Raw genomic sequence first — 27,396 nt, forward strand, 5'->3', positions numbered from 1 at the left:
TGTGACCTACTTCTTCCTAAAATACATTAAAAAAATTAGCAAGAACTAGGCAACATATGAAAGAATATGACTGCAGGATAAGACTACAAAGGGTTGTTTGTTGTGTGTGGACACGGAGAGACATATCTGGACAGCTGCTATAGACAGAATTGGTATGACATTTTTAATGAAGAATATGCATTGCAGCAATAAAAAAAGCAAAGCAAAGCCTTTAATCCCCTCAAGCCCAGCGCCATATATTTATGGCACTGGCAGGTGGAAGTTAGTGCAAGCTCAGCCCATGCTATCTGCAGTGGGTGTTAGCTGTAACATACAGCTGACAACCTGCTGGAAGAGCCAAGATCAACCATGTCAGCTGGGGGGAGCCCAATCAATGCTCCTAAGTCTGCTATGAACATGATGCTATTAGGCTTTAACCAATGCAGGGCCTAATAGGCCGTAAGCATAATAGAGTAGTTCTTGTATTAAAAAAAAAAAAAGATCAAAAATGGCATTGTAAAAATGAGACAAAAAGAAAAAAAAAAAAAAGGGAAAAAGGTTTACTGTTGGGAAACATTTTTTTTTTAAAAGTACATAAAATTGGAATTGTTGCATGCAGAAAGACCCAAAAGTAAAATTCCAATGCTAAAAATGTCAGAATATTTTTTTTTTTTTCATTCAACCTCTCAAAAATAGAGAGTTCAATAAGCCGTACCCTAAATGGAAAATATAAAAATTGTCCAACTAAAAAACAAAAATGGAAAAATAAAAAGGTTATAGTTCTTGGAACAGCATAAACAAGTGTTATTGAGCAAAAATAGTAAAAACATTAAAAAAAAATTGTGAATTCATTATTGGCGTAATCAGAATGACTCACAGACGAAATGTATCATGTCATTTATACCCATAGCTATTGTGGTAAAAGCAAAAAAAATAAAAATAAAGGTTACATAATACTCTATTTGGTGCTATTAGAAAAACATTAGCCCTGCAAAAAAGTTTGTGGGAAAAGATTCAGCAACAAAAAAGAAAAAGTAAACAGCAATCTCTAATTAAATTCTATTGCTTTGGTTCCAAACTGTCCTTGGGCTGGAAGTTCTCTGTATGCTATTCTTACAGGTTACAATTTCCTTAAACCATTGTCATTGTCATGCCCATAAAATGGATGTCTACAATAACAATTATTATACACACCAAAACTGATTTTGCTTGAAAATTAAATAAAACTAGTATTATAGTAGGACAGAGGATTACCATTTACAGTCTGACCAAATGCTCAACTTAAGACATGTCTATGTGTAGACAATTTTTACCAGAGATACTATTGTTTAGTGCATTTAACCCAGACAATTACCTTTATATTACCTGTGATCCCAATGATAATTGCCATGTAAACAAATCTTTAGTACGAAATTATATAGGGCTACTTTCACACTCGGCACAGGGTCTCAAAACCGCAGCACAATGCTTCAGTTTTGTCCCCATTCATTGTCAATGTGGACAAAACTGAAAAAACGTAACGGAGTGCATGCTGTTCCGGTTTGTTGCGTTCCCACGCCGGACACAAAATTGCTGCAAACAGCGTTTTTGTGTCCGGCTCGGTAAAAGCCGGATCTGGCACCAAAAACATGTAAGGTTACTTTCACACTTGTGTTCAGAGCGGATCCGTCTGGTGTCTGCACAGACGGATCCGCTCCTATAATGCAGACGTTTGGATCCGTTCAGAACGGATCCGTCTGCATTATAGTTCAGAAAAAATTCTAAGTGTGAAAGTTAGTCAGACGGATCCGTCCAGACTTTACATTGAAAGTCAATGGGGGACGGATCCGTTTGAAATTGCACCATATTGTGTCATCTTCAAACGGATCCGTCCCCATTGACTTACATTGTAAGTCTGGACGGATCCGTTTGGCTCCGCACGGCCAGGCGGACACCCGAGCGCTGCAAGCTGCGTTCGGATGTCCGCCTGCTGAGCGGAACGGAGGCCAAGCCGAGCCATCCTGATGCATTCTGAGAGAGCCTTCAAACGGAGCTCACAAGCGGAACCCCGAACACTAGTGTGAAAGTAGCCCAAGTCAATGGTGCCAGATCTGGTTTCTTCTTTTTCAATAGAATACAACGGGATCCATTCTGAACAGACGCAGCCAGTAGTATTATTTGAGTGGAAGTGTTTTGCTGTGGTTTTGAGATCCCCTGCTCTCAAAACCGTACAGCATAAACGCTTATCTGAAAGTAGCCTAAATGTTCACTATCATGTGGGGAACCCTCTGAAACCTTAAGAGGTTACTCACCCCCGGAGGGATTTGAGGTAACCCCCCCCCACCATGACTGGATCTGTGAAGGAAATCATTTTTCCCCAATTCCCACTGCTAGGATACGTCTCCTTCCCTCCCCTACTGCCAAAGATCTCTGGCCACAGTCCCATATGTGTCACGTGACCCAGTGTCATGGCACATGGGAGACATGTCACCACTGTGGCCAGTAATTTGCTGCAGCGGCTGTGGGGAGACTGGAGATATTCAGCAGTGACGAAGGAGCCAGAACCAGCTGCAGGGATCAGGCAGGTCTGGTCATGCTAGGGAGTTTGCCCAAAGGCCACCTGGGATAAACCCCTTTCCGCACCTTTCAGGGATTTGAACAAGAAAACTAAATGCACCACATACTATTAGAGAAATAGAGCTCTTGAGTATCTTGAAAGAATTCAAGCAAGTCCTCTCTTTTCTTTATTTGGTCTTCCTCTGTCTTTTCATCAGATTGATTGACTGTATGGTCTTTGGCCTGGGACACCTCAGGATGACATGTTCTTCGTTTGGTCCACAGGCCTTCAGCCTTCAGTCTTGCTTTCTGTCGCTTTCGTTGCAGTTTCCTCTTTTTGTTTTTATTGATCTTTCCTCCTTCGAACACTTGAGGATGAGGAGCTTGTTGGACATTTTGTTCTCTGTCAGGGGAGGACTTGTTGATAATGTTTACTTTCTTCTTCCTTCTGCGTCTTTTATGAATTTCCACTGGTTGATCTTCTAAAATTAAAATGCACACATTGTAAATGCACACATTGTAAACTTCTATTGGGAAACTTAGTGAAATCTCAAAGTGGATTTTTTTTAAATTTGGAGGAGTTATGATAGTTAGATTCATACTTCACACATACAGTGCTTTGAAAAAGTATTTGTCCCTTTCCTAATTAGTTATATTTTTGCATAATTGTCACAGTTTCAACTACCTTTAACATTGAACAGAACTTAGATGAACACAAAATTCTATTTTTAAATGATTATTTCATTTATTGAAGGAAAAATTTTATTCTGCCCCTGTAACTAAATTAACCAGTTAACCAAATTCAATTGACAAATGGATTCCATTTCAGTAGCCATACACAGGCATGATTACTACCATACTTGTTGAATCTAAAAATCACATAGAACCGGTCTCACAATGTAAAGGGTTACAAAACCATTGCTAAGGCGCTGACACTCCAGTGAATTACAGTGGCAGCCATAATCCACAAATGGAAAAAACTTGGACCTGTGGTCAATCTTCCCAACAGTGGCTGGCCTACTAAAATGTCACCAAGAGTGCATCAACAACTCATCCAGGAAGTCACAAAGGAATCCACATGAACATCTAAAGAACTGCAGGCCTCACATGCCTCAGCTAAGGCGAATGTACACAATTCCACATAATACAGACTCTGGGCAAAAAGTCATCCATGGGTGAGCTGCAAGGTGCAAATCACTGCTGACCAACCAGAACACAATGGTTTGCTTCGCATAAAACAACTAGGTGACAGCCCAAAGTTTGGCGTAATATTCTGTGGGCAAATAAGTCAAAAGTGGAAATTTTTGGAAGACATGGGTCCCATCTGGTGTAACGCCAACACCACATTCCACCATATGTACACCATACCAACAAACATGGTAGTGTGCTAGTCTAGGGTTTCTTTGCTTCTGCAAGACCTGGATAGCCTTGTCATAATTGTTGGAACCATGAATCGTGCTCTCTTAGAAAATCCTGAAGGAGAATGGCCACCCAACAGTTTGTGGCAAGCTCAGTTGAATTATAGTAGCAGGACTGTAGTCCGATGCACACATGCATGCCCACCTCTGCGTGGCTCGAAAGAAACAAAAGGAAAGCTTTTTGAGTGACTGAGTCAAAATCCTGAGTTGAATCCCATTGAGATGTGACAAGACCTTATATGGGCAGTTCATTCTCAAAAACCTTTCAATGTAACCAAATTAGATCAATTCTGCGAAGAGTGGCCCAAAATTACTGCATAGCAATGTAAAAGACTCATCGCACGTTACTGAGCACGTTTGATTGCAGGTAGTTACTACTGGCAAGGGTGGCACAACCAGTTATTAGGTTTAGACTGCCATTACTTTTTCACATGGGTGCTATAGGTTTTTAATAAATCTTTAATATTCAATAAATGGAATGATCATTCTCGTGTTGTCTTTATCTAATTTTAAAAATAAAAGCAAAACCAGCAAAAATAAAATAAATCGGGTGAGTGGCAAATACTTTTTCATAGCACTGTATACAAATACTCTATGTGCATTTTTCAGCACTACAGGTCTGTGTTGTTTTTTTTTTAACCATTGTAATTGATATATTTATTATAATCAATTTATGTACTCCCGTATGTTTTCAGTATTAGGCTGACTCAGTCTCACTTTGACTCAGCATTCACAGTTGTGGTATATTATTCAGCCATATATCACTTAGAGTATATTTTAATAGGTGAGAAGAATATTACTCACACTTCTGAAGGACCATTGTTACTTTCATAACTTTATTCTTTAAGATAAAGTGTTGCGTGGCTCGCAGGCCCATATATTCAGAGAACGCCAAGTTGTAGCACATTCACTCAAGCGCGATGTTTCGGGGGTCACGCCCCCTTACTCCTGCGTGAAGATCAGGTGTAACCAGCCGCTTTAAATATACAATGATTTGGGCGTGCTCTGTTTCTAACTTCTATTCTAAAAACAATGAATTAGTTACACAGGTGACCCTATTACAAAAATACTTTAAAATTACAGATGTCAATTTAACCCCTTCGGTTTCAATGTTTCCATTTTTGTAATCCACCTAGTTTCATGCTGCAATAATTTACGTTTATTCTCCTCAGGAGTCATTCCGGGTTTAATATACTCTATTATCACTCATTTTATTTCATCCCATTGATGTTGTCTTTCCTGACAGTGTTGCAACAATGTGGTCTCTTGGTACCTATTTTTTTCTTTTTCTTCTTTCTTGCTGACTGTGAATTCAATACATCTCTTTATGTTTGACTTCTGTTCGTTACGTCTTAGGCTACTTTCACACTCGCGTTTGGTGCGGATCCGTCATGGATCTGCACAGACGGATCCGTTCAGATAATACAACCGCCTGCATCCGTTCAGAATGGATCCGTTTGTATTATCTTTAACATAGCCAAGACGGATCCGTTATCTATTGTGCCAGATTATGTCATAGAAAACGGATCCATCCCCATTGACTTACATTGTGTGTAAGAACGGATCCGTTTGGCTCAGTTTCGTCAGACGGACTCCAAAACGCTGCAAGCAGAGTCTTGGTGTCCGCCTCCAAAGCAGAAGGGAGACGGAAAGGAGGCAAATTGAGGCAGGCATTCTGAGCGGATCCTTTTCCATTCAGAATGCATTAGGGCAAAACTGATCAGTTTTGGACCGCTTGTGAGAGCCCTGAACGGATCTCATAAACGGAAAGCCAAAATGCCAGTGTGAAAGTAGCTCTCTCTTTGTCTGTCTTATGTACCACATGCTGCATCTCAAGGCCATAGGTGACGTTCTTGGTCATACATGTAGCATAGTGGTACATAGGAATTTCATAGCCCTTTCTGGGGTGATTAATGGTATGTCCTTTATAAAAATTTGATTACAATGCATGCAGGATAGGCGTGAAAATGTGCCCTTTTTCTGTGTAGCGAGAATGGATTGTCGCTCTTTTTTTTTTTTTATATCTCCCCTAATCAATTTATTGCCTATTGTTCGTACTTTTCGATATGCAAAATTAGGTTTTGATTTAAAAATCTCCCATATTTCCTATTGTGTTGTAATATATCCCAATATTTATTGATAGTTTTTTTAATCAATGTTGCATGGCAATCATAGGTGCCTATATATACTGGGCGATCTTTTGCGTTTTTATTGGCTTTCCTAATAAATAGAGTTTCTCTTGGAGTTTGATCGACTTCTTTTTTTATATTATCAATCATATTTTTTGGATAACCTCAATTGATGAATTTGTCAACACGTTTTTTTGTCTTGTGTAGTCAAAATTTGTTTTGGTTCTACGTTTTGCTCGTATTAACTGACTCTTTGGTATGCCTCTGATGGTATGTTGGGCGTGATGGCTAGTGTAGAGTAATATATTGTTTCGGCCGGTAGGTTTTGAATAGGGCTGCACGATATGGGAATTTTGTGCGATTGCCCTAAAAATTGCGATAACGATATGCAATGCGATATTTTAAGGGAATTGTGCTAGAGGTCTATTTGCTTGGATTTTCCCATATGAGCCGCTGACACCGCCACAGGAGCCCCTGCCATGACCCGTCACCCAGGTACTGTATTTTTTTGCTTTATAAGACGCACCTAGGTTTTTGAGGAGTAAAATAAGAAAAATAAGATTTTGAACCAGGTGTGCTTTTGGTGGATTTTGAACTAATGGTGGTCTGGGTCTGACATTGTTATGGGGGATCTGTGGATGGCACTGTTATGGGGGATCTGTGGATGGCACTGTTATGGGGGATCTGTGGATGGCACTGTTATGGGGGATCTTTGGATGGCACTGCTATGGGCGACCTGTGGATGATGCACTGTTATGGGGGGGATCTGTGGATGACACTGTTATGGGGGGATCTGTGGATGACACTGTTATGGGGGGGGGATCTGTGGATGACACTGTTATGGGGGGGGGGATCTGTGGATGACACTGTTATGGGGGGGGGATCTGTGGATGACACTGTTATGGGGGGGGATCTGTGGATGACACTGTTAGGGGGGGGGATCTGTGGATGACACTGTTATGGGGGGGGATCTGTGGATGACACTGTTATGGGGGGGGATCTGTGGATGACACTGTTATGGGGGGGGATCTGTGGATGACACTGTTATGGGGGGGGATCTGTGGATGACACTGTTATGGGGGGGGATCTGTGGATGACACTGTTATGGGGGGGGGATCTGTGGATGACACTGTTATGGGGGGGGAATCTGTGGATGACACTGTTATGGGGGGGGATCTGTGGATGACACTGTTATGGGGGGATCTGTGGATGACACTGTTATGGGGGGATCTGTGGATGACACTGTTATGGGGGATCTGTGGATGACACTGTTATGGGGGGATCTGTGGATGACACTGTTATGGGGGGGATCTGTGGATGACACTGTTATGGGGGGATCTGTGGATGACACTGTTATGGGGGGATCTGTGGATGACACTGTTATGGGGGATCTGTGGATGACACTGTTATGGGGGGATCTGTGGATGACACTGTTATGGGGGGATCTGTGGATGACACTGTTATGGGGGGGATCTGTGGATGACACTGTTATGGGGGATCTGTGGATGACACTGTTATGGGGGGATCTGTGGATGACACTGTTATGGGGGATCTGTGGATGACACTGTTATGGGGGGATCTGTGGATGACACTGTTATGGGGGGATCTGTGGATGACACTGTTATGGGGGGATCTGTGGATGACACTGTTATGGGGGGATCTGTGGATGACACTGTTATGGGGGGATCTGTGGATGACACTGTTATGGGGGGATCTGTGGATGACACTGTTATGGGGGGATCTGTGGATGACACTGTTATGGGGGGATCTGTGGATGACACTGTTATGGGGGGGATCTGTGGATGACACTGTTATGGGGGGATCTGTGGATGACACTGTTATGGGGGGATCTGTGGATGACACTGTTATGGGGGGATCTGTGGATGACACTGTTATGGGGGGATCTGTGGATGACACTGTTATGGGGGGATCTGTGGATGACACTTATGGGGGGATCTGTGGATGACACTTATGGGGGGATCTGTGGATGACACTGTTATGGGGGGATCTGTGGATGACACTGTTATGGGGGGATCTGTGGATGACACTGTTATGGGGGACCAGTGGATGACACTGTTATGGGGGATCTGTGGATGGCACTGTTATGGGGGATCTGTGGATGACACTGTTATGGGGGATCTGTGGATGACACTGTTATGGGGGATCTGTGGATGACACTGTTATGGGGGATCTGTGGATGACACTGTTATGGGGGATCTGTGGATGACACTGTTATGGGGGATCTGTGGATGACACTGTTATGGGGGATCTGTGGATGACACTGTTATGGGGGATCTGTGGATGACACTGTTATGGGGGATCTGTGGATGACACTGTTATGGGGGATCTGTGGATGACACTGTTATGGGGGATCTGTGGATGACACTGTTATGGGGGATCTGTGGATGACACTGTTATGGGGGATCTGTGGATGACACTGTTATGGGGGATCTGTGGATGACACTGTTATGGGGGATCTGTGGATGACACTGTTATGGGGGATCTGTGGATGACACTGTTATGGGGGATAAGTGTAAGATACTATATGTGTGGATGACACACATATAGCATATTATGCTGGTCCCCCTCATGGCCCTATGTGTCATAGCATTACTTTATTAATGTCCCCTCATGTGTCCTAAACCGCGCACATAACTGTCTTTGTATGTAAAGTCTTTCTTTACTGCTGAAACAATCGCTCTCCTATTGATAAAATCACCAGCCTCTGTACTCACTATGAATGCACTGCAACGAGCGGGCCGGCCGGCGCATGACTTCAGTCAGTCAGTCACGCTCCTCCCACTTCATTGCAGTGCATTCATAGTGAGTACAGAGGCTGGTGATTTTATCAATAGGAGAGCAATTGTTTCAGCAGTAAAGAAAGACTTTGCATACAAAACAGTTATGTGTGCGGGGCCCGCCACGACTTGCCTCCAGCCCCTCCCCGCACTGTAACTGATGTATCGCCAGCCGCGCTGTGCAGCATATCGGCCGCCGAAACATCAGTGTCAGCCATGTAAAAAGTCAACCATCGCTTTATGAGACGCACAGTGCGTCTTATAAAGGGAAAAATAATAGCAGCATTTTTGGGTCGGCCAAATCGCCATATCGCACATATCAGCGATTATCGCGATACAATTGCTTTGGCGATATATATCGTGCAGGCCTAGTTTTGAATATAATGTAGTATTAAAACCACCATTGTCATCTTTTGTGATTTCCACGTCTAAAAATTGTTTGGTAGTGGTATGATAGTGTAGCTGGAATTTGATAGATTCATGACATGTATTCAGATAATCAATGAATGTCAAAAGGGATTGTTCCGTATCTTTCCATAATAGGAAAATATCGTCCACATAGCATAGCTATGTGGATGTAGTTTGCAATTTTTCTGGACCAAAAATAAAATTTTCTTCATACATAGCCATAAAAATATTTGCAAAACTTGGTGCTGCGAGTCAAATCTAAAATACTTTTTAGTTAGAACAAATTCCAAGAGAGTTACAAGAAAGCCTATGGTTCTATTATCCATTGTTGCATCCTGCACAAGGGGTTATCTTGCTGCATGATGACTCCATATATCTCCAACGTTGGTATGCGATGAATAACAGACACTCATTAGATCTCATGCTATTAACTGTGAAACATCTACACCAAACTATAAAAGGACATACAAAAAGAAATTCAAGATGTTGAAAATTAGCTTAAAAATAAAAAAAACTGTTAAGGAGTGTGAAAAGATATATACGGATCTGAAAGCCAATCTGGAAAAACTACGATCATCGATATTGAAGACAAAAATATCTAAATTTGAGCGAGACAATTGTGACTATTTACACAACCGGGTTTATACTTGGGTTGAGGAGAGGAACCACGACAAGGTCACTATAGACAAGGTTCATCTAGTGAATATAATACAAGTGAAGAAACAGAAAGCAGACATATGAAACTAAGATCAGGCCAAAAAGCAACAGGTGGTAACAATAAAGATAAACCGCAAAAAAACTCCAATACAACAAAGGAATCAGAGGACATCAGTCATTCAGAAATAGAAAAGAAAGACAATGTTATGAAGAAAAAGATATTAAAACAAGAAAAGATAAAAAATAAATAAAAGAATACCTTGTGGTTAACATCTCTGATCGGGTATTAACTGAATCTGAATATTCAATATTGGAAAAAGGACTTGGCTTTGTGCCAAACAATTATGCTATGGATTTAGATTTTTTTGGTGGATTTTTATAGGTTTAGCAGACAGTTGCGCATTAAAATGTTTTGGACAGAAAAAAAAAATGTAGTAGCTTAACCGGACACGTCTCCCTTAAATGAACTGCCTCTGAATTTGAAGAGAGGCGGCACATTTGATCCGGACGTGCCATGCGATATGTTAAAATCTTTTGAACAAGCTGTAATTAGTGAAGTTATATCGAAATGGTCCGAGGTGCTAAGAAGTAAAAAGAATTATACAAAAGAAGAGAGGATAGCTTTGGAGGCATTGCAAAAAGATACATCAATTGTTATAAAAAGAGCAGACAAGGGAGGAGCGATTGTGGTTATGAACCCAGGAATCATATATGGTAGAGGCACATAAAAGACGAAAAAAGCTAAAGAGCGACCCTACCAATATATTTGTGAAAGAGTTAAAAGTATTATTAATTGATTACAGTAATGCTGGTATCATTAATGAAAAAACCGCAAACGCACTGTTGTGTGAACATCCTAAAGTGCCGATCCTATATTTGCTTCCTAAAATTCATAAAGATCGAACAAATCCTCCAGGGCGCCCCATCGTTTCATGTATGGGTTCTCTATTTCAACCTATATCAATCTACATAGATTACTTTCTACAAAAATAAGTTAAGAGATTAAATAGATGCCTTTTAGACACTACAGACTTTCTATTGAGTCTAGAAAAAGAAACTAGCGAAGGAGTGACATATTTATGCCCCCTCGATGTACAGAGTCTTTATACCAATGTTCCACAGCAGGATGGTCTTTAATGTGTCAGAGAAATACCTATGCAGGATGCAACAATGGGTAACAGAACTAAAGGCTTTCTTATAACTCTCTTGGAATTTGTTCTAACTAAAAATTATTTTAGATTTGACGACATACGTTATTTGCAGCTGCGGGGGACTTCAATGGGGTCCTCCACAGCACCGAGTTTTGCAAATATTTTTATGGCTATGTATGAAGAAAATTTTATTTTTGGTCCAGGAAAATTACTACGTCCACATAGCTACGCTATAGATTTTTCTATTATGGAAAGCTACGGAACAATCCATTTTGACATTAATTTATCTGAATACATGTCACGAATCAAATTCCAGCTACACTATCATCCCACTACCATACAATTTTTAGATGTGGAAATTACAAAAGATGACAATGGGGTTTTAATACTACATTATATTCAAAACCTACCGACCGCAACAATATATTACACTACACTAGCCATCACGCCCAACATACCGTCAGAGGCATACCAAAGAGTCAGTGAATATGAGCAGAACGTAGAACCAAAACAAATTTCGACTACACAAGACAAAAAAAATGTGTTGACAAATAAATTCATCAATCGAGGTTATCCAAAAAATGATTGATAATATAAAAAAAGAAGTCGATCAAATTCCAAGAGAAACTCTATTTATTAGGAAAGCCAATAAAAACCCAAAAGATCGCCCAGTATATATAGGCACCTATGATTGCCATGCAACATTGATTAAAAAACTATCAATAAATATTGGGATATATTACAACACAATAGGAAATATGGGAGATTTTTTAAATCAAAACCTAATTTTGCATATCGAAAAGGACGAACAATAGGCAATAAATTGATTAGGGGAGATATAAAAATACAAAAGAAAGAGCGACAATCCATTCTCGCTACACAGAAAAAGGGCACATTTTCACGCCTATCCTGCATGCATTGTAATCAAATTTTAAAAGGACATACCATTAATCACCCCAGAAAGGGCTATGAAATTCCTATGTACCACTATGCTACATGTATGACCAAGAGCGTCACCTATGGCCTGAGATGCCCATGCAGCATGTGGTCCATAGGACAGAAGAGAGAGATACGAATAAGGCTACTTTCACACTCGTGTTTTGGTTTCCGTTTGTGAGATCCGTTCAGGGCTCTCACAAGCGGTCCAAAACGGATCAGTTTTGCCCTAATTCATTCTGAATGGATAAGGATCCGCTCAGAATGCATCAGTTTGCCTCCGTTCCGTTTTGGAGGCGGACACCAAAATACTGCTTGCAGCGTTTTGGTGTCAGTTTGACGAAACTGAGCCAAACTGATCCGTCCTGGCACACAATGTAAGTCAATGGGGACGGATCCGTTTTCTATGACACAATCTGGCACAATAGAAAACGGATCCGTCCTCTATTGACTTTCAATGGTGTTCAAGACAGATCCGTCTTGGCTATGTTAAAGATAATACAAACGGATCGGTTCTGAACGGATGCAGACGGTTGTATTATCTGAACGGATCCGTCTGTGCAGATCCATGACGGATCTGCACCAAACGCGAGTGTGAAAGTAGCCTAAGACGTAATGAACATAAGTCAAACAAAGAGATATATGGAATTCACAGTCAGCAAAAAAGAAGAAAAAGATAAAAATAGGTACCAAGAGACCACATTGTTGCAACATTGTCAGGAAAGACAACATCAATGGGATGAAATAAAATGGGTGATAATAGAGTATATTAAACCCGGAATGACTACTGAGGAGAATAAACTAATTATTGCAGCATGAAACTAGGTGGATTACAATAATGGAAACATTGAAACCGAAGGGGTTAAATGACATTTGTAATTTTAAAGTATTTTTGTAATAGGGTCACCTGTGTAACTAATTCATTGTTTTTAGAATAGAAGTTAGAAACAGAGCACGCCCAAATCATTGTATATTTAAAGCGGCTGGTTACACCTGATCTTCACGCATGAGTAAGGGGGCGTGACCCCCGAAACATCGCGCTTGAGTGAATGTGCTACAACTTGGCGTTCTCTGAATATATGGGCCTGCGAGCCACGCAACACTTTTTATCTAGAAGAATAAAGTTATGAAAGTAACAATGGTCCTTCAGAAGTGTGAGTAATATTCTTCTCACCTATTAAAATATACTCTAAGTGATATATGGCTGAATAATATACAAAGACTGATATATTTATTACATGTTTTCTGTTCACATCACATTTTTGTATCTTGTTGAAAGCTGCTTTTTATGTTTTGAAGAGGGAAAAAAAAAAAAAACAAGTGCTAAGTGAATATCAAGGCAAACTACATTTCTGAGTTCAAATGGACAATGAATTGAGACCATTTCTGAAGGTACTTGAGCATTCAGGGGCTGCAGTGTCAGCCATTTCTCCAGCAATATACTGGAGAGCTGCCGTTTGTTTGAAAAACACTTCCACGTTTCCTAAATGCTCTTAGGAGTTTTTCTTCATTCTAGACAGGAGGTTATTATGTAGAGTAGAAAAAGGTTAATTGAAAAGGCAAAAATATGTTTTCAAGAAGCATGCAGAAAAATAAGAGGTTTAAATAGAGAAATGGGCAAAATAACAGTTGTAATTCAATGGAAAATTACAAAAATATGTTCTGGGTTTTTTCACATTGCCTTCATATTCATTTAAATAGAAAATATATTCGTCTGGCTGAGGTTTATTGCAGAAAACAAAAAGTAGCATAAATGTGTATATGGGTCCACATAACTTATGTTCTTTAACTCCTTAACGACCCCACTGTCTTTTGACTATGGGCGATGCAGGTCCTCTTGGCGTCACTGCAGTATTAGGGTCTTCTGCTCTAAGAACCAGCTGTTACTACAGCTCTGGTTCTTACAGCAGGTTCCTTCTCTACAACCAAGGGTGAAGGTAGCTCTGACCTTGTCCGTTAACACTCTCATTCTCACAGTCGATTACAATGGCATGATCAAAAGGAGACTCCCCATAGAATCATGTCACCAGGTTTCTAAGTGACCCGACCAGAGAATAAGGGGAGCAGTCTGCAGTTAGTCCTGGGGACCTACATATGACCCCAGGGCTGTCTCTCCTCAGCCCTGCGTTAGCGCACACTAGTGTTGTCATAGCAGCAGCCTGTGTCATAGAGACACAGAGCGTAATATATTGGCATACAGGAGTATGTTAATACATTATATATTTAAAATAAACTTTAAAAATAATCTCATAATGAAAAAAAAAAATATATATATATATATGTTATGCATAAGGCCGAATGCACACGGCCGTGAACGGTCCGTGGTATCCCGGCCTGGATTCCTGCTGACAGCAGGAGCGCACGGCGTCATTGGTTGCTATGATGCCGTGCGCTTCATGACGCCGCTGCACTACAGTAATACACTCGTATAGATTCGGCCTAATGAATAAAAATAAAAAAGTCTGTAAATTTTTTTTTAAATGTGCAAAAAAAATAAAAAATAAAAAAAAATAAAAGCCACAATAACCTGAAGAGTTCATTTGGTAATTTAGTGTGAAACATGCAAGATACAGAAAAAATAAAAAAGCTGAAAATTTTCTTTTTTTCATAGTGGCTCCGCAAAAAAAAAAAAAAAAAAGGACCATAGTTTTTATGTACCCTAAAACACTGGAAAAATATACAATATTTCCCGCATAACACGAGGCCTCAGATAGCCACGTCAATGAAAAATAAAAATAAGATTTTGGCTGATGAAATGCAGAGAGGCAAAAATGAAAAAAAAAAAGTTGCCAGTCAAGCATTTTCAGACAAGGTCATTAAGGGGTTAACGTTCCCCTTTATTTACCCAGTAATTCCTGTTCATCTACCTAGAAAGACTAACAATTATATACACAGAGAAAACACCATACAGTCAGGTCCATAAATATTGGGACATCGACACAATTGTAACATTTTTGGCTCTATATACCACCACAATGGATTTGAAATAAAACAAACAAGATGTGCTTTAACTGCAGACTGTCAGCTTTAATTTGAGGGTATTTACATCCAAATCAGGCGAACGGTGTAGGAATTACAACAGTTTGCATATGTGCCTCCCACTTGTTAAGGGACCAAAAGTAATGGGACAGAATAATAATCATAAATCAAACTTTCACTTTTTAATACTTGGTTGCAAATCCTTTGCAGTCAATTACAGCCTGAAGTCTGGAACGCATAGACATCACCAGACGCTGGGTTTCATCCCTGGAGATGCTCTGCCAGGCCTCTACTGCAACTGTCTTCAGTTCCTGCTTGTTCTTGAGGCATTTTCCCTTCGGTTTTGTCTTCAGCAAGTGAAATGCATGCTCAATCAGATTCAGGTCAGGTGATTGACTTGGCCATTGAATAACATTCCACTTCTTTCCCTTAAAAAACTATTTGGTTGCTTTTGCAGTATGCTTTGGGTCATTGTCCATCTGCACTGTGAAGCGTTGTCCAATGAGTTCTGAAGCATTTGGCTGAATATGAGCAGATAATATTGCCCGAAACACTTTAGAATTCATCCTGCTGCTTTTATCAGCAGTTGCATCATCAATAAATACAAGAGAAGCAGTTCCGTTGGCAGCCATACATGCCCACGCCATGACACTACCACCACCATGCTTCACTGATGAGGTGGTATGCTTAGGATCATGAGCAGTTCCTTTCCTTCTCCATACTCTTCTCTTCCCATCACTCTGGTACAAGTTGATCTTGGTCTCATCTGTCCATAGGATGTTGTTCCAGAACTGTGAAGGCTTTTTTAGATGTCGTTTGGCAAACTCTAATCTGGCCTTCCTGTTTTTGAGGCTCACCAATTGTTTACATCTTGTGGTGAACCCTCTGTATTCACTCTGGTGAAGTCTTCTCCTGATTGTTGACTTTGACACACATCCACCTACCTCCTGGAGAGTGTTCTTGATCTGGCCGACTGTTGTGAAGGGCGTTTTCTTCACCAGGGAAAGAATTCTTCGGTCATCTAGCACAGTTGTTTTCTGTGGTCTTCCGGGTCTTTTGGTGTTGCTGAGCTCACCGATGCGTTTCTTCTTTTTGAGAATGTTCCAAACAGTTGTTTCGGCCATGCCTTATGTTTTTGCTATCTCTCTGATGGGTTTGTTGAGTTTTTTTAGCCTAATGATGGCTTGCTTCACTGATAGTGACAGCTCTTTGTATCTCATCTTGAGAGTTGACAGCAACAGATTCCAAATGCAAATAGCAGACTGGAAATGAACTCTGGACCTTTTATCTGCTCATTGTAATTGGGATAATGAGGGAATAACACACACACCTGGCCAAGGAACAGCCGAGAAGCCAATTGTCCCATTACTTTTGGTCCCTTAACAAGTGGGAGGCACATATGCAAACTGTTGTATTTCCTACACCGTTCACCTGATTTGGATGTAATTACCCTCAAATTAAAGCTGACAGTCTGCAGGTAAAGCACATCTTGTTCGTTTAATTTCAAATCCATTGTGGTGGTGTATAGAGCCAAAAATGTTAGCATTGTGTCGATGTCCCAATATTTATGGACCTGACTGTATATAAAAGTAAATCCAATTTACCCAAACTCCAAAAGTGTGGGTCCCAGTATAAAGTTTCCTAGCATTAGAACAGGCTGACCTTTGACCTGTGCTCTGGTCAGCAGAACTGATCTGTCTTGGTTCCATCTCAATATGTGGCCGCATTGCGGTGAAAAAAGAATGAAACTCTAGGAGCGGGGTGTTGCCATTACTCGTAGATGCTCTGTTCTGCCTGCGGTTGCCACGTCCCCTGCACTTTGACAGGGCTAGACACTTGTGTTGCTCCCTGCAGTTCAGTAACCAATGCACGCACAGTACAGGGAAGAGGCTAGCCTGTAGTTCCCTTCTGTGCCACGCCTGTGTCAATTACTGATCTGCGCGGAGCAACATGAGACGTCACAATGCCTGGCCCTGTCAAAGTGCAGCGGGCTCAGCAGCAGGGGTCAGCAGGGAGTAGATGAGCTTTGGCAATCACCTATTGTGAACAATAGTATCCTATAGGTGTTATCTGTCATTGTAACCCGGCCCGTGCCCATGATGAGATGACTGCTGAAAATAAATATGTACAGATCAGGAAGTGGTGCTTAGTGCCCAGTGCAAAAACTGCAGTTATTTATTTTTTATGTTTTACAATATACAGACATGAAAAATTTAATATAGCACCAAGATTTTTTTTTAAATATGTTTATGTAAAAACTTTATTTAAATAACAGGTTATTTTCTGATGACACATTCACTTTAAGGGAGTTTTCCAGGAGTTCAAAATTAATTGCTTATTCTCAGGATATGTAACCAATATCTGATTGGTGGGCGGTCCAACTAACGGCATACCTGCCGATTTGCTGTTTAAAGAGGCTGCGGAGATCCAGTGAGTGCTATGGCCTCATCAGTGCCACAGATTGTGTAGTGGCTGTGCTTGGTATTGCAGCCCAGGCCCATTTACTTGAACTGAAAATAGGGCATGTGACTAATGAACGTGACGTCACTGCCCTAGGAAGAGGCCACATCAGTCATTGGAGCATCGCTGCGGGGGTGCCAGGAGTCGGACCCTATTAATCAGATACTGATAATCTAACCAGGTGGTAGATCATCAATATTGAATGCCCCCCAAAACACCTTTATGATGTATCTGGTGTCACTATTTTCCTGTAAATTACGTTCTAACTCACCTCTGTGTTCACTGTAGCACTGGAATTCTGTTCATGAACTACAGGCATCAAAATAAAATTAGTTATAGGTTTGCAACTGAAATATGTTTGCTAAGCCCTCTCTCAGTAAGATTTCACTTAAAATAGCATTTCTCTACTGTTCTTTACAGCAGCAGTGTGCATTACAGAGCAGCGTATAAGCCATAGAGAGCAGCCTGCCATATTTTACTGCAATACGCAACAGTTTTCATATTGAAAGTTAATTATTTTTGCAGCTAAAGAGCAGTTTGATTGTTAATGTGGTTCTGCCAGTAACACTGATGAATAGCTGCAAAAATCACACAGCCATTAGTAAAAATGCTGCGGTGTTCACCCACATCACGACCATGCCTTGGCCACCTTGTGGGGACTTACATGACAGCATTTCTTGTAATGAATTCCATGGGTGTTGCTATGAGACATGCTACGACGCAACAATTGCAGAAAAATCCATCCAAGTAGGATTTTTCTGCAACTGTCGCAACATGTGGCATGTCCCACAGATATTTATTAAATATGTCGAAGACCATGTATCCTTTTCTTTTCACTTCGCACATACTTGCTACTTTGTGTTGGTCTAGCACATAAAATCCCAATAAAATACATTTCAGTTTGTGGGTGTAATGTGAAAAAAATATGGAAAAGTTCAAAGGGGTATGAATACTTTTTCAAGGCACAATATATATTGCCTTTGGACTGTCCACATGGTAGCTCACATGCATACCCAGGGAGTTAAGACTGCAAACATCTGACTTTCAGATATCCATGAAACATTCAATATCATACATTAATACACTGACAAAAAAAAATATAACGCACCAGCCTTGTTGGAATGGAATGAAACTTTCTATGTGTGACTGTATAAGTGTATTGGGAAAAACTGTACAAATGAAAGGAGGCTCTAGAACCCTTTTGGGCGCCTTTAGACTGGGTACAAGATGAGATATGGTTGGGCATGGAGGCATACAGGTTCGGTATGGGATCCTGCGGTCCATTTGCCCACAAATGTTGCAGCTGGGTCTGCAGATTCTGCACATTCGTAGGTTGCTGAAGCTGGCATCTCAGCTGGTCCCATACACGCTTGATTGGCAATAAATCTGGGCACCAGGCAGGCCAAGGAGGTGTTACAATCTGGCGGAGATATTCCTGGGAAACCCTTGCTGTGTGTGGGTGAGCATTAGGCCTCATGCACACGACCGTTTTTCGGGTCCGCATCTGAGCCACAGTTTTTGCGGCTCGGGTGCGGACCCATTCACTTCAATGGGGCCGCAAAAGATGCGGACAGCACTCCGTGTGATGTACGCATCCGTTGCTCCGTTTCGTGGCCCCGCAAAATAAATATAACATGTCCTATTCTTGTCCGTTTTGCGGACAAGAATAGGCATTTCTACAATGGGCCGCTTGTTCCGTTCCACAAATTGCGGAAGGTACACGGGCGGCTTCTGTGTTTTGCGGACCTCAAAAAACAGACCGGTCGTGTGCATGATGCCTTATCCTGCTGAAAAATGCCAGTTGGGAGCCCAGGAAGCCGCAGGATGTCCTGCACATATCTCTGAGCTGTTAAGAGTCCCTCATATCACTACTAGGGGTGACCGTCATATGCAGTGACTCCCCCGATCACGACACCAGCATTTGGGGCACTGTGTCGTTCCACGGTAAAGGCAGGACTGAAGCACTTACCACAATACCTACATACTTCAACCCCACTGTTGTCAGATCCCAAACAGAACCTGGATTTGTCACTAAAGACTAATAATGATGAATAAATCAATTTGTACCGCTATGTACGAATCCGATTTGTTCATCACAATAATTTACCTGTGGTAGAGGGACTGTCCTTCTACTGCAGGTAAATTGGATATTTTCAATGCAATCAGATTAAAATGGCAGCGGGTCTCGAAAGAAAATCTTAATCTTGCACACATGCAGTTAATGTGGGTAGCAGCGCATGTGCGAATATACTTATTAATGAATCCTAACCCGGGTTTGTGGCATGTACTACAATGAATTAATGATTATATCTGCGCATGCGTCACTACTCACAGTAATGGCGCATGCATGAGATTATGATTTTCTCGCGAGACCTGAGGCCATTTTAATCTGATAGCATAGGGTAAAATACAGTAGAGGGACAGTCTCTCATATGTAGTGGCTCATCTCTAGCCTATACTGTTCCAGTCTGTAGCAGGCTAGGTTTCTCATTCATAACAGTACTGCAAAAGAAGGTGATGGCGGCTGGCTATCAAAAGCAGAACACGTAATGAGTGCCATGACACCAAATTTACTTCTGCTAAGCACCTGCAAATTCTCCAGGTACAGACGGGGTGTGTAATGAAGATCCCACTTGTTTCTTGATGGTGGACAATGAAACTGCTTGTGCTAGTCAGATGATCAGGCAATCCTTTCTGCTGGTGGGCTGTCTTGGCCATCCGAAGCCTGTTCACCGCGTGTGCATGCCCTCTTGTAACCACTGCTCCCAAAACCTCCTAATAGCTAGGTAAGAATGGCCTACAAGGCGGGCAATTCATCAAAATGACCATCCTGCTTCTCTCAGTCCAATGATGTGCCCCCTCTCAAAGTTTGTATAGTGCATTGTAGAGACATGTCTAGCAAGCAACGATCGCTCGCCAAGAGGTACACTACCCAAAAGTAGCCTCTGACAGCTTTTTTTTTTTTTATATATAAGGCAGGAGGGGGAAGCACTTTTATGCTCCGTTATGGCAAGACCCAGTGTCTAATCAGAACACATCTGAAATAATTTACATATCTTCTCCAGAGTTTTGCAGCAATCTGACATTTCTATCTGGATGCAGTTTTTTGTCAATGAATGTCCATTCAATCTCTGTAAGAAACTTTGAACAAATAACCAGAAATTTGCTTTAAAGCGAACCTGTAATCAACCTTATGCTGACCTCACTGAGAGCACCATAAATTAGTGACAGAAATGCTGATTTCAGCGGTGTGTCAGTCATGAGCTAATAGTAAGTGGTTGCTGAGAACCAGCATCTTCATCATTGCAGCAGAGGCCTGGAAAAGAGTCAAATCTACCTGAGAAGAGTCCTGGTTATTCCTAATCTCCTGCTCTCCTCGCCCATCTGCTGATGATTGACAGTTCTCTCCTAGAGAGAAAGGGAGAAGACTAGGTAGAAGGCTGTCAGTCATCTGCAGGTGGGCAGGAATCCATGACTAACCAGGACTCTTCTCAGGTGGCCGGGACTCTTTTCCAGGCCCAGTCTGCAATGATTGTGATGTTGGTTCTCGGCAACCACTTACTTTTACCTTATAAATGACAGACCGCTGAAATCAACTCACCTGTCTCTACTTTATTCTGCCGTTAGTATGGGGAGCATAGAGTTGATGACAGGTTCCCTTTAAGAAAAGACCAACATGTTTTGCCACGTTAAACAGAACTAATCTGCAGCATAGAGAAGTCAGCTGGAAATATCACCGAAAACATACTAATATCACTGAGAAATTGGAAACCAGGACACACATCACCAATCTCATATTACTGAGGTTTCCCAAGCTCCTTTTCCCTCAAGAGCTTCATCACACATAAATAATTACAACATGCAAATATAAATTAGAACAGTTTTATTTTTCTCTGCTGGACAAGCTCCATGGCACACGTCAGCTGTCATGAATAGGATAAGGGAAAAAAATGTAAGGGAAAAAGTCCTACTGACAAATAATTACTGTAAAGTACTGCACACACACTCCCAGAATCACAGCAAAATGTTGCTACATTCATCATCATATTCCTTTCCAATAAATAACCAGGGAACTAGCGCATTTTTCGCTCTATAAAAGAGGAAGAAAAAAATAATTTCATCAGACCTCAGCTCAGAGCCCCAATCAAACCCATGTTACAAAGACACCCAATCAGACCCCAAATGTTAGGACCCCTATTCAGACACTTTGATTAGACTGGCATGTTAATAAGACCCCTTTTCAGACACTCATATCAGACCCCCAATGCCAAGTCCCCCATTCAGACCTCAGGTGAGACAAAAACAATAAATGAACTTACCTCTCCTGCTCTGGACACTGCTGCCGCTCCGGGAATCCAGCTCCTGCTGTTCTGGCTCTTCCTTCCGTGTCCTGTACTTTGAACCGACTCCGCAAAGTGTGAGGTCACAGCGCCAATGTCCTCAGACTGTGCGCAGTCACAGCACAGCGAGTGGGCGAGGACCAGGAAGAGATGAGTATAGAGACTGGGGAGTGTTGCATTCACTGCTCCCCGGTCCTCCTGTACTAATGAGCGCCATAATGGAAGCGCTCATTGGTATTCGCCCCATAAGACATTTTCTTCCCACTTTGGGCGAGGGCCGGGGGGGAAGTTGGGTTCAGTGCATCTTATAGGGCGAAAAATCAGGTAGAAAGCTTCCTTCCAACAATCCCTTGCTACTGTACATCAGGCCATGTAAAGTGGCCTTTAGGCCTTACCTATATAGAGACCTTAGTTCTGCAACTGAAGCATGCATAGAAAAGTACTTCTGCCACTAATAAAAAAAATAATATGTAGCAATTCTCCAACTTAGATTTCCTTACAAAGAACTGAACTTACATTCTTTACAACATACAGGGTGACATGCATTGTCAGTTACAGCTGAACAGCATCAATATATATATATATATATATATATATATATATATATATTACATATATACACACACACACACACACACACACACATACATACTCACCTAAAGAATTATTAGGAACACCATACTAATACGGTGTTGGACCCCCTTTTGCCTTCAGAACTGCCTTAGGCTACTTTCACACTAGCGTTCGGGGCTCCGCTTTGAGTTCTGTTTGAAGGCTCTCACAAGCGGCCCCGAACGGATCCGTCCAGCCCTAATGCATTCTGAGTGGATGCGGATCCGCTCAGAATGCATCAGTCTGGCACCGTTTGTCCTCCGCTCCGCTCAGCAGGCAGACACCTGAACGCAGCTTGCAGCGTTCGGGTGTCCGCCTGGCCGTGCGGAGGCAAACGGATCCGTCCAGACTTACAATGCAAGTCAATGGGGACGGATCCGTTTGAAGTTGACACAGTATGGCTCAATTTTCAAACGGATCCGTCCCCCATTGACTTTCAATGTAAAGTCAAAACGGATCCGTTTGCATTATCATGAACAAACGGTAATGCAAACGGATCCGTTCTGAACGGATCTAAGCGTTTGCATTATAGGTGCGGATCCGTCTGTGCAGATACCAGACGGATCCGCTCCGAACGCAAGTGTGAAAGTAGCCTTAATTCTATGTGGCATTGATTCAACAAGGTGCTGATAGCATTCTTTAGAAATGTTGGCCCATATTGATAGGATAGCATCTTGCAGTTGATGGAGATTTGAGGGATGCACATCCAGGGCACGAAGCTCCCGTTCCACCACATCCCAAAGATGCTCTATTGGGTTGAGATCTGGTGACTGTGGGGGCCATTTTAGTACAGTGAACTCATTGTCATGTTCAAGAAACCAATTTGAAATGATTCGAGCTTTGTGACATGGTGCATTATCCTGCTGGAAGTAGCCATCAGAGGATGGATACATGTTCTCATTCTGTTTACGCCAAATTCGGACTCTACCATTTGAATGTCTCAACAGAAACCGAGACTCATCAGACCAGGCAACATTTTTCCAGTCTTCAACAGTCCAATTTTGGTGAGCTCGTGCAAATTGTAGCCTCTTTTTCCTATTTGTAGTGGAGATGAGTGGTACCCGGTGGGGTCTTCTGCTGTTGTATCCCATCCGCCTCAAGGGTGTGCGTGTTGTGGCTTCACAAATGCTTTGCTGCATACCTCGGTTGTAACGAGTGGTTATTTCAGTCAACGTTGCTCTTCTATCAGCTTGAATCAGTCGGCCCATTCTCCTCTGACCTCTAGCATCCACAAGGCATTTTTGCCCACAGGACTGCCGCATACTGGATGTTTTTCCCTTTTCACACCATTCTTTGTAAACCCTAGAAATGGTTGTGCGTGAAAATCCCAGTAACTGAGCAGATTGTGAAATACTCAGACCGGCCCGTCTGGCACCAACAACCATGCCACGCTCAAAATGGCTTAAATCACCTTTCTTTCCCATTCTGACATTCAGTTTGGAGTTCAGGAGATTGTCTTGACCAGGACCACACCTCTAAATGCATTGAAGCAATTGCCATGTGATTGGTTGACTAGATAATTGCATTAATTATATATTTCCAGAAAATAGACGGCACTCCGGTAAGATGAAAATAAGCGATTCCTTTATTCACCCATACGGTGCAACGTTTCGGCTCCAAAAATGAGCCTTTTTCAAGCAGAGATACAATCCAAGTGAAGGCAATTATATATGTGAGTCAATCAGTATACAGATCATGTGACCACACCCCGCCCAGTGGGTGTGTTACAAAAATGTGACAATAACATAATAGTAAATGAAAATACAATAAACAAAAGAATGGTAGCAGTGAAAATACAGTGTAAAACCAGTGGTAAAGCAAGGGACATGATCATACATGTCGCATATTCGCATACATCGTGTTGATGAAATGACGGACCCATCGATCAGATACAAAAAAACTGATCGATTGATGCGTCCAGTGAACCTGTGGCAAACAGTGGGAGGAGCAGGGAGGCGATCGCGCAGACATACCCAGCCGGCGGGAGGCACATTCCATGCAGCTGTTCGGCGTTGTGTGTGCAGAACTGCGCAGGCGCGGCGCTACACCAATCCAGGACCAGCGGCGGCAGGGAGACGCCGAGCGTCATCAAAGCTGGCCAGTGCTCACACGTAACCCAGGATACATCAGATTTTCTTGTCAAATTATGGGACACTGATGTGTCGCATGTGTCTTCAGTGTTGCTTGCATCGTTTGATGTGACCTCACTGTACACGTCCATAGTACATGAGAGGGGTATTCAGGCAGTTAAGAAAATTCTAATGACGTCATCATACACTCCTCATGCTTCTGAGTTTCTAATTGATTTGCTCAACATTGTTCTCCATTATAACCATTTTCTTTTTAAAGATGTGTTTTATTTGCAGCAACGTGGCGTGGCCATGGGGTCTCACGTGGCCCCCACGTATGCAAATATTTTTATGCGGTGTTATGAGGAAGATGCAGTCTATCTGTCCCACCACTTCAGACATGTGCTGAGGTGGTGGAGATATAACGACGACATCTTCCTCATATGGACAGGGATCGAGACTGAGTTGACTGACTTTCATGGCTTTTTGAATAGCCATGATTCCAGTCTACTATTCACTCTCGTTTATTCCAGCACAGAGATCCAGTTCTTGGACACCAAGGTTGTGCTAAGTGGTGGTGTGCTGCACACAGAGTTATATACCAAACCCACTGATACCAATACCTTCTTGTGCTACAACAGTTCCCACCCTAGGAGAATGGTTCAGTCACTCCCGTTCTCCCAGTTCCTCAGGGTAAAACGTGTGGTGTCCGATGAGCAGAAATTAAATGCGACCCTGAACTCCATGGCCATTAAATTTCGGGATAGGGGTTACCCCAAACGATTGTTGGAAGAACACATGGACGGGGTTTGCGGTCTTGACAGGGGTGAATTACTGTCAAAACGGAAAACTGTCCAAAAATCTGACAGGATTCCGTTCGTTTCAGTATATAGTGAACTCAGTCCTTCGATTAACAAGGTCCTTAGGAAACACTGGGATCTCCTGGGCTCTTGCTTTAAAGGAGATTCCTGAGTTTCAACGTCCACCACTGTTCTCTTACTGGCGTTCAAGGAACTTACGAGATCAGCTGGTCAAAGCAGACATTGGCTCCAAGGGGTCCCATAGACAAACAACATTGACGCAGCCCGGCTTGGGTTGCTTTCCCTGCTTGGGGTGCGTCAATTGTAGATATATCCGTAAAGGGAAAACATTTGTGCACCCTAGCACGGGTGAGTCTTATGACATCTTGTTTCCTCTAACGTGCGACTCAAGTTTCGTCATTTATGTGTTATCTTGCCCGTGTAACTTGCTGTACGTGGGCGAAACGACGACTGAGCTTAAAACCCGCTTAAATAATCACCGTTTGAGTATCCGGAAAAAAGTATTGATTTACCGGTATCCAAGCATTTTTCTGAGGCCAGGCACAAGGAGGGTGATCTGAGGTGTTGGATCCTCGATCATATACCTCAGCCCAGACGCGGTGGCGATAGGTCTAGGTTACTTAAGCGCAAGGAACTTAGCTGGATTCACAGATTGAACAGCTTAAGACCCAACGGTTTAAATGTAGAATTTAATTTTGGGGACGTTTTATGAAGTGTGGTTTGCCTCCTGTGTTCGGCAGGCTGCTTCTCGGTGACTTGTGTACACACTAGGAGAGTTTATATATCTCAAGATTTCTCGCCTTAATAGTAATTTTTTCTGTTCTCTTTTTTATCCATAGATCACTTGTATTCAGCACCAGGAGGGATGGAGCATGTGGATGAAGTGGACGCAGCGTCCCACCCGGGAGGGGGTCATTCCAATATGCAATGTGCATTTTTATTATTCATTATTTATTATTCATTTTTTATTCTTGTTTGTTTTATACATCCTGCACTGCCAGGCTCGGCGAAGACCTTGGGACCTGTATATCTTGTTACAATAGCCTTGATGGTGTAACTTAGATTACTTACTTCACCTGTTATGGATTTGCCCCCTGTGGCATCTGTGCACCTGCAGGAGGAGAACCCTCTTGAGTATGATTGCGGTTTGACATCCTGGACAATACCCCTCTAACACCGCGGTTCACCGTGGGCGTTGCGGGTTGTTGCCTAGGCATAGTATGTGGGCACCTGGTTTATCAGGTTGTCCCTACTTGTCATGGTCGCAATACTCAATTTTGTAGAAGGTCTGATGCTTTCCACAGGGTCATATGGTTCATGGGCATTTCTCCAGTCTTCAAGATGGCGCTCTGACACCAGACTTGTACTGGGCATGCGCTAAAAAATACGCCGAGGCTGAACTGAGCGGCACCTGGGTGGCTTTGACGACGCTCGGCGTCTCCCTGCCGCCGCTGGTCCTGGATTGGTGTAGCGCCGCGCCTGCGCAGTACTGCACACACAACGCCGAACAACTGCATGGAATGTGCCTCCCGCCGGCTGGGTATGTCTGCGCGATCGCCTCCCTGCTCCTCCCACTGTTTGCCACAGGTTCACTGGACGCATCAATCGATCAGTTTTTTGTATCTGATCGATGGGTCCGTCATTTCATCAACACGATGTATGCGAATATGCGACATGTATGATCATGTCCCTTGCTTTACCACTGGTTTTACACTGTATTTTCACTGCTACCATTCTTTTGTTTATTGAATTTTCATTTACTATTATGTTATTGTCACATTTTTGTAACACACCCACTGGGCGGGGTGTGGTCACATGATCTGTATACTGATTGACTCATATATATAATTGCCTTCACTTGGATTGTATCTCTGCTTGAAAAAGGCTCATTTTTGGAGCCGAAACATTGCACCGTATGGGTGAATAAAGGAATCACTTATTTTCATCTTACCGGAGTGCCGGCCATTTTCTGGAACCATTGGTTGGGGTAAGAAGTCCATTCCCCTGGAACGTGCACCCAATCTTTTCAATCTAAAGCCAGTGCCGCCATTTTTCATTATATATATATATATATATATATATATATATAATATATATATATATA

At 42.2% G+C, this 27,396-nt stretch overlaps 1 protein-coding gene across 1 annotated transcript in view; it reads right to left on the reverse strand.

Moving 5' to 3' along the window:
- ERICH1 (glutamate rich 1) overlaps positions 1 to 27,396 on the reverse strand; it is an 88,869-nt gene that overhangs the window by 11,106 nt on the left and 50,367 nt on the right. The window contains exon 4 of the mRNA XM_040428535.1: positions 2,643 to 2,996. Within this exon, the coding sequence (XP_040284469.1) occupies positions 2,643 to 2,996 (354 nt within the window). The remainder of the gene's footprint in view (positions 1 to 2,642; positions 2,997 to 27,396) is intronic.

Source organism: Bufo bufo, chromosome 4, assembly GCF_905171765.1.
Source record: "Bufo bufo chromosome 4, aBufBuf1.1, whole genome shotgun sequence".
NCBI lineage: Eukaryota > Metazoa > Chordata > Amphibia > Anura > Bufonidae > Bufo > Bufo bufo.